Here is a 14,951-nt window from a genome sequence, read left to right on the forward strand (position 1 = left end):
ATAGTGTAATTAAGAAATCAAAGTGATAGACTGATGACTATCCAGTGCTAAACAGCATTAAGTGGATATGCTGAAATGGAGAGTGGTCAGTTGCTAGGCGAATGACACCTATGAACAGATCCATCTACATTTCTATCCTTAGGAATAATAGTGATATGCTTTAAGGTGGAGATCTTCACCATGTTTTAATGTCTCTTAGGCCAAAACAAAAACGATCTGTTTTTGTTTTGTGTGGATCTGTTGTGGATTCTGCAAAATTTTGATATCATAATTTGGAAGAATCCACAACAGATCCACTGTTAGAATTTTCCTATTCTTTGGGTTTTGTCTTAGACATCTAATTTCTGAGCGATGGTTTCCCTCGCAGTTGACATATTTAAGTTTATTTATAGAGCAGGATTTATTATAATGATCTTTACTACCACATCAGGCACAGATAGTAGACCTACAACAGGAAATATTCCTAGTATTTAAGCATATTAGTGGATAAGGGATGTCGAATCTAACAGGACAATGGCCATTGTGATTTTGCTGATGGAGGAAGATTTTGTTGAATCAAAAGTAAGTAAAGTAAGGATGCCAGCCTGGTTGGCCAAGTGGTCGAATCCCACAACACAGGCATGGATGTTGGTGATTGTCATTAGGTGGGAGATGAATTTCAGTGCCTGGTATGAGACCACCACTTATTCGAGGTCTGAAGTGGCTTGAGAAAGTTTCATGTTTGGTCTCTAGAGCAGGGTTTCTGAATTATGTAAAAATAAATAAATAAATAAAAATATACATATCTGTGGAGTTGTGTGCCATTTCGGTTGGGTGTGCTGTCACGGCTCATGCAACCTGCACTACAAAATTCATGTCAGTTTGACTGTATGATTGCATTTTTATTGATATATGAAAGTTTTAAGAGTGTATAGCACATCACTGCTCATCTTAATTGGTCTGATGCAATTAAATGTAAGACTACTGGCCTGGTTGGTTAGCATATCCGTTCTCCAACCAAAAGGCTGCAGGTTTGAATCATGCCATGGGCATGGATGTTTGTGAGTGTCTGTGAAAATGCTAGTGGTGGTGGGCAGTAGATTGTGTTGGTAGTTGCAGTTCGTTGTAGTTGGTGGATTGAGTGGGGGAGATGAGAGTTGTAGAGTAGGCATCCTCTCTACGATGAGTCTTTGCACTCCCTGGAGGTCTCACGTAATAATAACAACAACAACTTTGAATACTTTAATTTATTGACAAATTGTAACCAAATCTGCACAGAATGGGGGACAATGTGTTTGTTTTAAAATACTGTATATTAAAAAACAATAATGATGGAGAATGCTATATTTGGTTGGTATATTTGAATTACTCAAAGCTGTAAAATTTGGAAGAGGATGACGAGGTTTGCCTCCTTTGACTACAATATCGGTTTCCCATTGTAAATATGGGCAAAAAAGTTATAAAAATATCAAAAATTATATACGAAAAACTTGTCTATATTATATATAAAAACTTGCCTACGTCAATTCACACTTCACGCACACAAAACAGAAGAAACTCAGAAAAGAAGCACGGCAACTCATGAGAAATGATAATGTTCAACTGGATTAGTTGATACAATATGCCTTCCAAGCAGTTTAAAACTACTAGAACGCTAAGAATTTGACCCACTGCGCAATCTATACATCTTTACAAAGGTCTCAAAGGTGTGTGTAGTTTGAACACACATCCAGGCTATTAACGCTATTGTGATGCAATGTTTACATGTTGAAAAGTGTCCTCTTCATGAAACATTAGTACCTTCTTTACTTTTAGGAATCACGCAAAACCAGAAACAATTAGAATATTCGTCCCACACACACACACACACACACACACATATATATATGACAGAATGATCATTAACTCAGTTAACATACATAGTTTTATGAAGAATTGAATGACTAGAACCGAGATTTAAGTAAAAAGGTTTTAATATAAAAACACTACTAGTTTCGGCCTGTAACAGCCTTCTTCAGGTGACATTATAAAAGAAAGAAAAAACACTAAACATTGAAGGTTAAAAGACTATGAACAACATAAACAGTCTCTATACATAATTAGCATGAAAATATTGTAGTTGTATTTGAAGATGTTCTTTCGTTTGTTGCATTGTTGGGAGAGTGCGTGCTTGCAACATCAAGTGAATGCCAGTACATTATTACAGCTGAATGACTATCTGGGAGGTTGTAGCTCAAGTTATTTAGAAGAACAGGATTGAAGATAATTTCTCTAGATTCCACGATTTTTCTCTCTAGTTCGTCGCTGCAACGGAAAATGTTAGTAGATTTTTCCCAGCAGACTTTGTGACTTTGGTTTTCATCATTAGGATTAGCCGAGAAAAGGATATGACTTGATAATGCACTTGCTTGCCGTCTCTTGTAAGTAATGTCCCTCATGTGTTCTTCCCTACGCAATTCAACAGATTTGTCTGTCTCCCCAAAATAAGGAATATCACAATCACACAATATTTTATATTCACCAGGGTATTTCAGTTGAAATAAACCCAAATGAACTTCTTACAGAAATAAACCATCTGAAAACTTCTTTCGAAGTTAATGGATATTCCAAGAAAATCATTGAAAAATTCCTTCTTAATCCTCCTAGACATCACTCAGAAGAAACAAATAGATTCAAAGGCAATATATCTATTCCTTACATAAGTACTGTTTCACATAAATTAGCAAAAGTTCTAAGAAAATACAATATCAGAACCTTGTTCACTCAACTTCCAAAGATCCATTTCTTAATTAGCTACCCAAAACCTTGTCATCATCAACTCAAATACCCTGGTGTATATAAAATATTGCGATACACGTGTTGTAACGGCGAGTAAATCTGATACTATTAAAGTAGATGAAACAAGCAGTTCAAAGAAAAAATACAGTAGGAAATATAACAGTTCATATTTGGAATTTGGGTTTACTTGATGTGGAGATGAAAGTGAACAGAAGCCTCAGTGTGTTTTGTGTTATGAAGTGCTGTTGAACGAGTGCATGAAACCTGCGAAACTCCGACACTTAGAAACTAAACATTGTGATGTGAAAAATAAGCAAATTGAAAAAAGAAAGCCAATTTCAGTAATGCTTAGCAACATTAAATCATGGGAAAGATGTAGTTTCGGCCATGGGTTCAATTAATAGCAAGGCAGTGGAAGCATCTACCTCTTAAGTTTATTTCTTTAGCCACAAGAACAATCTTTCGTTATCGAAAAAAGAACAGAGCTTTCAACTGACAGTGGGCTTAAAATGAAATTCCATGATCTTGGTTTGGCTCGATTCTGGATCTCGCCTTTAGTGAGAAGTGAATTTCTTGAATTATCTGAACACGCACTGAAAATCGTCATGCAGTTTTCTACAACCTATCTCTTTGTGAGAAAGGATTTTCATCGCTCCTTCAAACAAAAACAAAATACAGAAATCGTCTTAGGGTGCGTGTCGATCTTTGACTGAAGTTGACCAATATTGAGCCAGATATCCAGCAACTCTCTGCAAAGGCCGAGAAACTGACCACTCATTAAAAGCAAGTTGTAACATAATTATATCATATCATTTATTTGGACTACAATTTCAGATTCTGGTTTTGGAATTAATCCATTTCCAAAATCGGGGATGACAGGACAAGGAATGTCATCCATGATGGAATCCATGGATGTCAAGTTCGTATTCAGTATTATAATGAATGGAGTAAGATAAGAACAACATTTTTCTCTCGTCTCATAACGCACTTAGCGAATGGAACAGTTTACATGTCGCAGGTTGAATCAGAGAGTGCATGAAGATAAAAGTTGTTGTGGGGTTCATTCAACTGCCCATACTTCATGAGTATGGGCAGTTGAATGTTGTAAATTTTAGCAGGACGGCACTGATATTCCCCATTCATTTGCCAATGTACCAACAGCACTAAAAATGTTGTTGTGGAGTGAGCTTAATGAGTGTGGGCAGATGAATGGGGATAACATATAAAATATAAAAATTATATATATTATTACGTTTAATAAAAAATTAAACTTTGTTCAAATGATACACTTTTAATCGTTTACTTCCAACTTAATTATGTTTCCGTATGTATTTGTAAATGTTTATGTATATGTAATATGTAAATGTTGTAAGTAAATATAATATGTATATGTTGTAAATGTTGGTAATCTCCACATACATTTAAAAAAAAATTACATAGCTTAGTGTCCATAGAATTGTTTTAGGCATTTTACTGGTCCTTGGGATTAGAAAGGTTGAGAAATGCTGAACTAGAGGAATACAATGCTACCAAACCATATGCAACTGTGTCTAGGTGAAATGGCTGAGAGAGGGGAACTAACAGAGTTTGAAAGAGACATTGTAATAGGATGACATGTTGTATATCTATTGTTGACAAACTGAGCCATCCTAGGTCAATAATTGACCTGGAATGACTCAATTGTAGTTGATTCCCTGCTCTTCCATCTTAGTATGATATCACTGAGATGGAATTGCAAGGAGTCAACTGAAAGTGCTACCCAGAGCAGGCACCCTGTCATACTCTGGCTACAAAAGATAATATGTACAAGCTGCTATTCATCGGCCAACACATTAAATGCATGTTCCAGACATCGAATGGAACATGAATCTGCACAAAAGCATTCAGAACAGAGGCTCATAACGTGTGTTTCCATGGTACAACTGCTATAGGCAAGTCCCACATTACCCAAACCAACATGCAGCGTTATCTTTAGTGGTGTAAAGAGTGTGCACAGTGGGACGTAAAAGCTTGAAAAGTTGTGTTATGTACTGACGAATTACAATATACTTCTAGCAAGCATACAGACAGGTGTGGCAGTGAGATGGTATGGTCTTGTTTTTCCTGGTTTGACTTTGGAATGTGTTTGTGATGCCATGAACTCTGATAATCTGAACATTCTGATCAATGCAATAACTGCTAAATGCTTCCTACTTTAATGTTTCTACAAAATTGGCAATTGTCTCTTTCAGCAAGATAATGCATTGCGTCATAAGGCTGCTGCTTCTGCATCTGCATGGTTTGTGGACATGAAAGTCATCCCACTTGGTCTCCAAAGAGCCATCTGAACCCTACTAAACATCTGGAGATGAACTGGAGCATTGGGTAAGGTCAAGCGACATCCTTCCCACAACAGCCCAGGATCTCATTACATGGCATCAGCAAAAATGGTCCAAAATTTCCATTGTTCACTATCGTATGCTTGGCAATGTTCCATAGGCAATTCTATGGGGCAACTGCAGTCAAGGAAGTCCTACATCTTATTAACGTATGCATTGCTTGTTCCTCACACTATGGTGTCCATTGACTTCTTTCCAAGCAGTGTGTATCTCATTTGGAACATGATTCTATTCTGACATGCATCTCCCTTACTTTTCTCCTTCTGGAGAAAGTAAGGGAGACTCATGAGTAAAGAGGGAGGTTTTGTTGTTTTAAGGATACTTGCGACATAAGACTGAATGATATAATCACGTAATCACAAGAAAGATATTTATTTAACCAAATATTTCGGTCTGGAAATAGCAGACCATCGTCGGTGGTATTACAAGAACAGTTTAAAAAATATACAAGCTAGAATACTAACAATAGATCGTTGAAATTAGAACATGCCGCGTGATGTTATATCACTAAGTATGAAACGAAATATTTTGAAGTAGAAACATGATTGAATTTGCTATTAAAAAAAAAAAAAAATTAATGAGTAATCTTGATTAGGCTTTCCCAGATTTTTGATATAGATATGCAGTCATTACGATTCAGGTTGGGATGATGGAGCAAGGCCTCCACGCTTTCCTTGAACAAACGTTCGAACCTATAACGGGATCTATGTAAGAGGCGCGTTTTGGACCAAAGGATGCTGTGGTCAGTTTCAATCCCGTGTTGAGCCAAACCAGACTTTTCAGGTTTATTGTGAAGAATGGATGATTGATGTTCTTGGATTCTTTTTTCAAGAGAACGTCCAGTCTGTCCAAAGTAAGAGAGATCACAGTTGCAAGGAATTTGATAAACTCCAGGAAGAGATAAAGTTGAGCGTTTGTCTTTAGGAGAAGGAAAATGAGAAGACAATTTGTTAATAGGAGAATACGTAGCTGTTAAATCATATTTAACATTCTTCACAATAAACCTGAAAAGTCTGGTTTGGCTCAACACGGGATTGAAACTGACCACAGCATCCTTTGGTCCAAAACGCGCCTCTTACATAGATCCCGTTATAGGTTCGAACGTTTGTTCAAGGAAAGCGTGGAGGCCTTGCTCCATCATCCCAACCTGAATCGTAATGACTGCATATCTATATCAAAAATCTGGGAAAGCCTAATCAAGATTACTCATTAATTTTTTTTTTTTTTTTTTTTTTTTAATAGCAAATTCAATCATGTTTCTACTTCAAAATATTTCGTTTCATACTTAGTGATATAACATCACGCGGCATGTTCTAATTTCAACGATCTATTGTTAGTATTCTAGCTTGTATATTTTTAAACTGTTCTTGTAATACCACCGACGATGGTCTGCTATTTCCAGACCGAAATATTTGGTTAAATAAATATCTTTCTTGTGATTACGTGATTATATCATTCAAAGAGGGAGGTAAGAAATTAATAAGGAAGAATTAAGTTAAGAAGGAGGAAAGGAACATTCTGAAGTAAAGAAAGATGGAATAGAGAACTATGATATCAATGTTATTGTTGCTCTAAGAATTCAAAAGAGGCTGTAACATTAGAAAAAATATTCAATAAATTTCCAGCTAAGAGAAAGATTTTCCTTCAACTTAAATTTTGAAAGTAACTACACGAAGATGCTTATAATTGCAAAATAATTTTCCAACTGGTATTTATGTACAGAGGACAGTGCAAAGAACACTCTTTAGTAATTTCGTGAATTGGAGCTGAAAGGCCAAATGAACTAAGCAGCACTGTTTCTAACTACCATACAAGGTAAGACATTTATTCTTTCAGTATAAAAGAAGCAATGAATTCTTGTGAACTTTATATAACAGTGAGTAATGTTAGTTTGATCGACCATGGCAAAGTATGTCAACTATATTGTTTTCTATGGTGCACTTGAAATGATGAATGTTTAGTGAAGTTACCATAAAGATTTACTTAATGCATCATTATGTGAAACCTGGTTTGTTGCAAGATTGTTTCTAATCTATTGAAAATACTGAATCTCTGTTAACAGTTACATTATATCTTGTATACATCAAGAGTTTATATTAAATTGTGTTATAATATGGCACTGATGAGTCATTACTGAAGTTCACAAGAATTCATTGCTTCTTTTATGCTGAAAGAATAAATGTCTTACCTTGTAAGACATTTATTCATTTTTGAGTTTATTCATTTAAACTCAAAAAATTGAGTTTAAATGAATATAAACAAGCAGACTAAACATGAACTTAAATGGCACTTGGAAATGATACAAGCATGATGCGAGATTACTGGTTAAGAAAACAGATTTGTCTCTCGATTGAACAGTAAGCGCATTACACTGCAACCTTAGTGTTTGCTAAAAGAGAAATGCGCTTACTGTTCAATCGAGAGACAAATCTGTTTTCTTAACCAGTAATCTCGCACCATGCTTGTATCATTTCTAAGTGCCATTTAAGTTCATGTTTAGTCTGCTTGTTTATATTCATTTAAACTCAATTTTTTTTGTGATTTATTTCATTTGCCAATTGTTTTCATCAAGAGAGAGAGAGAGAGAGAGAGAGAGAGAGAGAATGCATTTTTCAGATTTTATCATATTGTTCTTTTTCTGTATTTTTAACATCTCCTTAGTAAAAATACTGGAAATAGAATCATGGAAGGAATAACCTGTCACACATTCCTCATGATACGAAAGAGAATATGCTTCTCCTATAATCAGCTATAAATTTTTAAGGCACAAGATTTTTTAATGGGGGATATAATAATCGGATGATCTATGAACATTTCTAATGCATAATAGGCATGGCAGTTATTAAGAGAATTTATAATGATCAAAATGTATTCCAAATGTGATCCATCTGGATGATATCAAGTTCATATCAGTGGACCACATGAGCAAAGTTCAATTTGTGTGGTTATTAATTATACCATCCTTTACTATTTGTTGTCATGTGTGATAGCATTTTCTCATACACCTATAATTATTGAGATACTGTCTACTGTTCAGGTGTTAATATCTTTCCATATAAGAGGAAATTAGGTATATGTATTCTGTAAGAAAATTTCAAAAGATTCTGCTTTTCCTTTTTTTAAAAAAGATTCTGATAACAGATAAGTGGCTATTTTGCTTCCATTAAATATCTCTCCATTCTCATCAATGCAAAAAGTTCAGAAAATATTCTTTTTCTTTCTTTCCTTTAAGAAATTATACCTGCAAACCTTTTCTTTAATCATATGCCTATTCTCCAGTTTCAATTTTTTTTGCTGAACTATGAATAAATTTGCATTTCAATCTGAAGAAAGTTTCATTTATTTTTAGTAGAGGATTTCTCCTCTAATGTTCTAGGACACAGGTTCCATTGCTCTGATTAGTTCATAAAATTTCCCATTCTTCAAAAGTGAACATTATATTCAAACATTAGATTTTGCTTCATTAGTATGACTTTGTGTGTGGAAGTCTGACTATGAGCTTCCAAAAAAGCATTTAATTTACATTCTTCATATAAACTGAGTGGAAAGTTAAGACAGTTATTTGAGCCTTCATCAGTCACTGTAGCCTACTGTGAATTAGTCGAATATTTCCCATAGGATACAACAACGGAATACAAACTGCTTGAATAATAATTGATTACAGATTAATCAATAAAAATTATGAATAACTGAAATGCACATAACATTTTTAAATGATGGGTTAATACATACATAAAACCCTTTCTTGATGTAAAATGATAAATTCATATCACTATTAATTCAACAGAAAAACATTTCTTTTAATATTAGAAGAGGTGCATCATACCTGAAGAATTATCTGTTCTTTCACCTTTTATAAGAGACATCCATGACAAAACAAGCTGACCAGCAGATGTTTTTACATCTAAAAAATTAAGATAATTACAAAGTTAAACTACTTGCCAAACAAAAATATCTCATTCAGGATTTAGTACAAGAAAATAAAACTGTGTCTTTATAGAAGAAATTCAAGATACTATAAAAAACAGCAGAGTAATAAATATTAAACATTAACAAAGACTAATAACTCCCTATCAACATTAGGTTTAAGCATTTTAATAAAAGACAAGTTTATATTTTTACAAATATACTAGGTATATTTGGTATATATATGTAATGGGATGCAGAGAAACAAATTATCAAAATACTTAATAACATTAAATGTCCACTAATGCAAGCCTGAACACATCCAACTGATACGGATGTATGTTTACCTCAGTGTATTAATAATCAACCCACATTGCTATGTCATGACATTCTAGCAAACATTACTATAACAAACTCTCTTCATTTTTCATAAATTAACAACAAAAAAAGTTCAAACCCAAGTCCCACAGAGGTACAATGCTACTGTATTGTATATTCACCATAACAAACTATCCACTATAATAAACAATTCCTGGAGTCCATACAAGCTTGCTATATCATGACATTAGGCATATTTTCTGGGATGAAAAAAAAATATTTTCAGAAGGAAAAAATCCTGCCACCTCTGTACTTGTTGCTATGTAATATGCAACTGTGGATCATTTGCTGGAGGTATGTAACATTTGCTTTAATTCAGCTATTTCTAAGCAATGCATACAAATGAGACATCACCTTTTCATACAATTGTCATAGTACCATAAGACTATGCTATGTTGTTTGGCAAAATTAACAAAATACTTACAAAATGTGGCATAACTCATGCAATTTGTGATCAATATTACACAGTATGCTCAAAAAAATGGTCACATATCAGTATGGCATATGATACCTCCTACCAGCTAAATTGGCCATACAGCAGTGGGCTATGGTCAATATAAGGGGGGTTTGTAAAATTTGGTACAGCAAATTCTGTTCTTTCTCTAGAGCAGACTTTAGTTCACCAAATGAGTGAGGTAATGGTTATTGGCATGTAATGCAGGACACAAGGGCATCCCCCACATATGTTCAATTGGATTTAAGGCTCATGATTTTGCTGGCAAGGCAGGTGTTGGATATCTCCAGTTTCAAGATACTCCACCATGACTTGAGCTCTATAGGCATTGGCACTATCATATGTGAAAAAAAATTTCACCCAAATGCAACCTAAAAAGTTGTACATAGGATTCAAGGATCTGTTTTCACTTCCTCTGTGCAGTCATGGTATCCTTATTAAAAACATGATTGGGATGCAGCCAATCATATCAGTATTGACATATCATGACAAGAACTTTATCAGAACTTACTGCATCCTGATTTAGAGATGACAGTTTAAATATGTAGAAACAGAAGTCGTAATTCACTCTCTTCAGCAGGATTATGAATTGTATACTCTCTCAACTGGCAGCTTATTGAATATATAGAAAAATGTATAAGTGAGAACATAATCCTGGGTTTATCTGGACCACTAATGGGCTGGCAGAACATATAACTTCTCTCAACCAATTAGCTGCCACCTTCCTGCAATATGCCTGTTTCCCACAAATGAAGCTCTCACAAGTCAAGTGTTGCTGCATTAAAAGCCCATCATCCTTAGCTGGAGGATAAGCAGTAGATGATGTTCATCTCCATGTGAATGGAGGTGTGAAGTGGAAATTGGCATGTTTCGTCTCTAAACATTTCACTCTGATGTCTCCAGTTTCTGTCCACTCTTTCATTTTGCATGCAGTGCATATGGTGGACTTGCTGGATATGCTCTCCACCTCGTAGTTATTGAACTAGGCAGTAGTACTTCCTCTATTTGAGGATAGAGCAGTAAGGCAGTTTCCACAGGATAGTCACCAAACAGTACCCTTGGTAAGGCAGAGGATATGGAATATTATGATGGTACTCCATTGATGAGTTCATTTTCCTTTCTTTTCCTAACTTTCTTTCAAATTAGTCTATTATTTGCCAGCAGCACTCTGATACTGCAGTTTTTACATTTTAGTCTTCTAACTGCATCAATCCACCTACATATTCTCTTCCTATGGATCTTTTTCTTGCCACTTGATAGCAAATGCCTATTTTGCTAATCTTTCCTTTCTCATTTTTTAAGTAACCATATCCGCCAGATATTTCTGATGAAATTCTTGAATTCTAATAATGTCAAATTCATTCATAATATCTTCATTTTTGATATGATTCTACCACTGATGCCATCTATTCATTCTCCTGAGCTGCATTCTCAATGAAAAACCTATAAAACAAGTAAAATATTTCAGCTATTGAGGCAGGCAAATTAAATTTGGAAATAGACAACAAAATAAACAAAGATGATACGGTGGGAAGCCAGTTGGAAAAAAAAAGCTAAAACACAAAACAAGCAGTATACAAGACAGTGTTCAAACCAATTATAAGTTATGGATCTGACAGTTGGATTAGAAATAAAGCTCTTGTTCAAAGATTGAAAGACTGCAGATATGAGAGTCCCGAGAAAAATTATGGGTTGTAAACAGATAGAACAGAAAGGAGAAGATAGAAGCCATCCTATATGTCTGTGAATATCATGCTGCATGTATCAGTCTGGCTATAGTTGCAAATTAGTCAGTATATCATTTACCTCGTTTCTTTGTAAGTCATGGAACATGGCCAATGGAGTTTGTTTTCCTTTGGGTACTTAGTTTATCACCCACACATGAAAACAGATGGGGATAGTTACATACTAAAGCTCAATGATGATGATATTAACATATTTAAGTGATTAAAATAATTTATCTTATTTGCTGCTGCTAACTTTAAGCTCTATTTATAAACCTTTTGAACTTCATAGTATACTGAAAAACACTCTGAAGCTGATCTTCAGAATTTATAAAACATTAGTTTCTAGAGAAAGTGATGTAAATTTAAAAAATGCTAGAATTTTTTTAGCCCAATGCATATATGGCCATTTATTTCACTTGTCTAATGAGTAGTTATGTTAAATATAAGAAACTAATAGACAGCAGTTTAAAAAAAAAACTAAAAAAAAAAAAAAAAAAACGCTGTGTATAAAACAGAACTTGTTTAAATCACAAGTAAAAAGAAGCAGCACTTCGCCGATCTGTCAAAAATTTATAAACTGCCAGCAATATGAAGTTGAAGGATGTTGCATAATTCATTAAGACAAAAAATTCAAGAAGATAAGCGCTGTGGTTATGATTAGCATATCATGACAAGAACTTTATCAGAACTTACTGCATCCTGATTTAGAGATGACAGTTTAATATGTAGAAACAGAAGTCATAATTCACTCTCTTCAGTCAATCTATTAAATTTTGATTTTGGATGCTTGTTAATACCACATTCTATACTGGTAAACCAAATGTAATAGTAGAAATTAACTGAACTTTTCCAGTGTGTGAAATTTTATATACATACTATAATTAAAAAAAAAATTACCATCATTATCACATTTTGTCAATCCCTTAATTAATTTTGCAGTATTGTTCTGCTTTAAGCGTTCCACAGTCATTGGCAGAGTTTTACAGAGTCGAAGTAACTCTAATAAAAATGGATAATTTTCACTATCTCTTGCATCTTGTAGCCAACTGTTAAGTGTATCCCATCCTTGTTCATCCAGAAATCTATTTAAATGAAAATAAAATTATCATGTTAAAATACCTAATTTATCATTTTTAAAATTTATTAAATCACCAAGTCAACATACTTATGAAAATTTTTATATTTACAAAAAATAAATGTCTAACACAATTAGGAGCTGTTCAAATTTATGAAACCCACTTATTCTCTTTCATTATGCCTGCTTCTGTTCTTTGGAACAGTTTTCCCATACTGTTTTCTTGAAATACTATGACCTCCAAATGTACAAGAAAGACTTAAGTGTTGGTTATATATGTTAATGATATACTAACAACAGAAAAAGAAATTGTGAATGTTTTAATCTAATATTTCTCTGTCTTATCTAATATAACATTTTTTTGTGAGCTTATCTGAATAAGAACACAATATCAAGCAAGCATTCAAATATATTGACTATGCTCTCTGGGAACTGTCAAAGGTAGATTTTTTTTTTTTTACATAGAATTTCCCAGATGTGTTCTGTCAAGAACCGCAGCTTCCAAGATTAATCTGTCAACTTTTAAATGGAGTCTAAAACTAGCTCCCCTTTAACTCCTTTCCCAAAAATGAAGTTCACCTATTATCAGTACCTGAAGTATACAGGATACAATGCTAGTGTAAATTCTGTTGTTATGGATCTAGTAGATTGCAAGAAAACATAGAAGGTCAACAAAATTATATAGTTATGAACAAAGTGGATAAGACTGTGCCCAGTCTCCGTAGCTCAACTAAAAGAGATGAGCCCTTTGGTTGGAAAGATCTGGGTTCAAATCCGATCTATGACATGAGGAACCTTTATCAGATGATTTGAATCAAATAGTCAGTTAATCTGTTTCATACAGAAGTGAAGTCCACCCCCCTCTCCCCGGAAACTCAGGTTTTTCAATCATTAAATCAGACAAACTAACTGGAAGAATGCATGCACAAAAAGCCATAGGACACTTTGGGAATAAGGATTAACCAACCTATACTGCAGATTTGGTTTTGAATACCTGCATGGTGAAAAGTAGATCAACTTGTAAGCATAAATGAGGAAGGCTCAACACCCTGCATGCCATTAGATGAAGAAATGTGTAACTCTAAGAAAGACTCTGCTTCAAATGAGACAGACATATGTATTTGCATATGCTTTGGAGAACACTCCTAAATTAAATAATGGATGCAAAAAAACTACATCTGGGAGACTAATTCCACACTCATTAAAAAAAAAGTATGGAAGGGTTGCAGATAAAGCTTCAATCACTGAATTCCTGAGCATCTTTCAACTTTAGTTCAGATGATTTCACAGGCTGTTCCAAGGAAGAGAAGTAGATGGAATGAAAGAGGAGGCAGTGAAGATGGTTCAGTGAGTTTCAAGATGGACTGTAAAAGGGTATTGGTTAGCAGTGGCTCTTGTTCTAATGATTTTGGAGGAAAGTGGAAGAATAATAGTGGTCGAGTAAGCAGAGCACTGTCCATGAAAGCATCTGTAGAAGAGGCACAAGGCAGAAACTGAACATCTGTGAGAGAGGGATCATTAATTAGCAGGAATGCCCTCTTCTGGGTAGCAATCCCAAGCAATCTTAGAGATTTTGGCACATCAAAATCCTCTCCAAGTAGTGTCTTGTGTGAAAAAGTACACCAAGTTTTTTTGCCAGCTGCAGAAGCTATATTTGAAATATGTTTGTACCAGGAATGATCGAAGGTGCAGGTTAGTCCAAGAAGGGAAATCTGATTGTGTCGGAATGTCTTGGTATTGTTGAAGGTAAGGGAAAGGATGCAAGCTGTTTCTTGTGAGAGATCAGGTAAGACTGACTATTGGCGGATTTGCAGTCTATAATGTTGTCCCATTTTTATCAGAATGGGACAAAGACAACCAGAGTTTAGACCACTGGTTGTGATGGATCTTGAGGATTTTGATACTTGAACATTCCAAGGTTTGCCATATGAAAAGGAGGAATTTATGGACAGAATTGGAAGTCTGTGAGAGCAGGTCATTTGTATACAAGAGGAAAATAGTATGTGAAAGAATAGAATACATGTCCACCATCACATGCAGAGAGGAGTCAGAGAGAGAAAATTGGAGATTCAGTTGCATAGCGTGGAAGGCGGACCCATAGGATGGTAGTGTTTGCTACGTAAGCCCATGTGCCAAACCTGATCAAATGTATTTGAAATGTTGAGGGCAACCATGTGAGTTTCTCCAAATTTTTTCATGACTTGAGCCCAGAGGTGAGTGATGAAAGCTAGATCAGCTGTAGATTGCAAGTGGCAGAATCCATACCACTGGTCACT

At 34.8% G+C, this 14,951-nt stretch overlaps 1 protein-coding gene across 3 annotated transcripts in view; it reads right to left on the reverse strand.

Moving 5' to 3' along the window:
* LOC150092606 (serine/threonine-protein phosphatase 1 regulatory subunit 10-like) overlaps positions 1–14,951 on the reverse strand; it is a 447,296-nt gene that overhangs the window by 151,221 nt on the left and 281,124 nt on the right. For all 3 annotated transcript variants that reach the window (XM_090414736.1, XM_090414735.1, XM_090414737.1), the window contains 2 exons: positions 12,498–12,682; positions 8,962–9,039 (listed from right to left, as the gene is read on the reverse strand). In XM_090414736.1, coding sequence (XP_090270862.1) covers positions 8,962–9,039; positions 12,498–12,682 — 263 coding nt within the window. The remainder of the gene's footprint in view (positions 1–8,961; positions 9,040–12,497; positions 12,683–14,951) is intronic.

The sequence above is a fragment of the Typopeltis vanoorti genome, chromosome 25 (assembly GCF_054136105.1).
Source record: "Typopeltis vanoorti isolate ZY-2024b chromosome 25, IOZ_Tvanoo_1.0, whole genome shotgun sequence".
Lineage (NCBI taxonomy): Eukaryota > Metazoa > Arthropoda > Arachnida > Uropygi > Thelyphonidae > Typopeltis > Typopeltis vanoorti.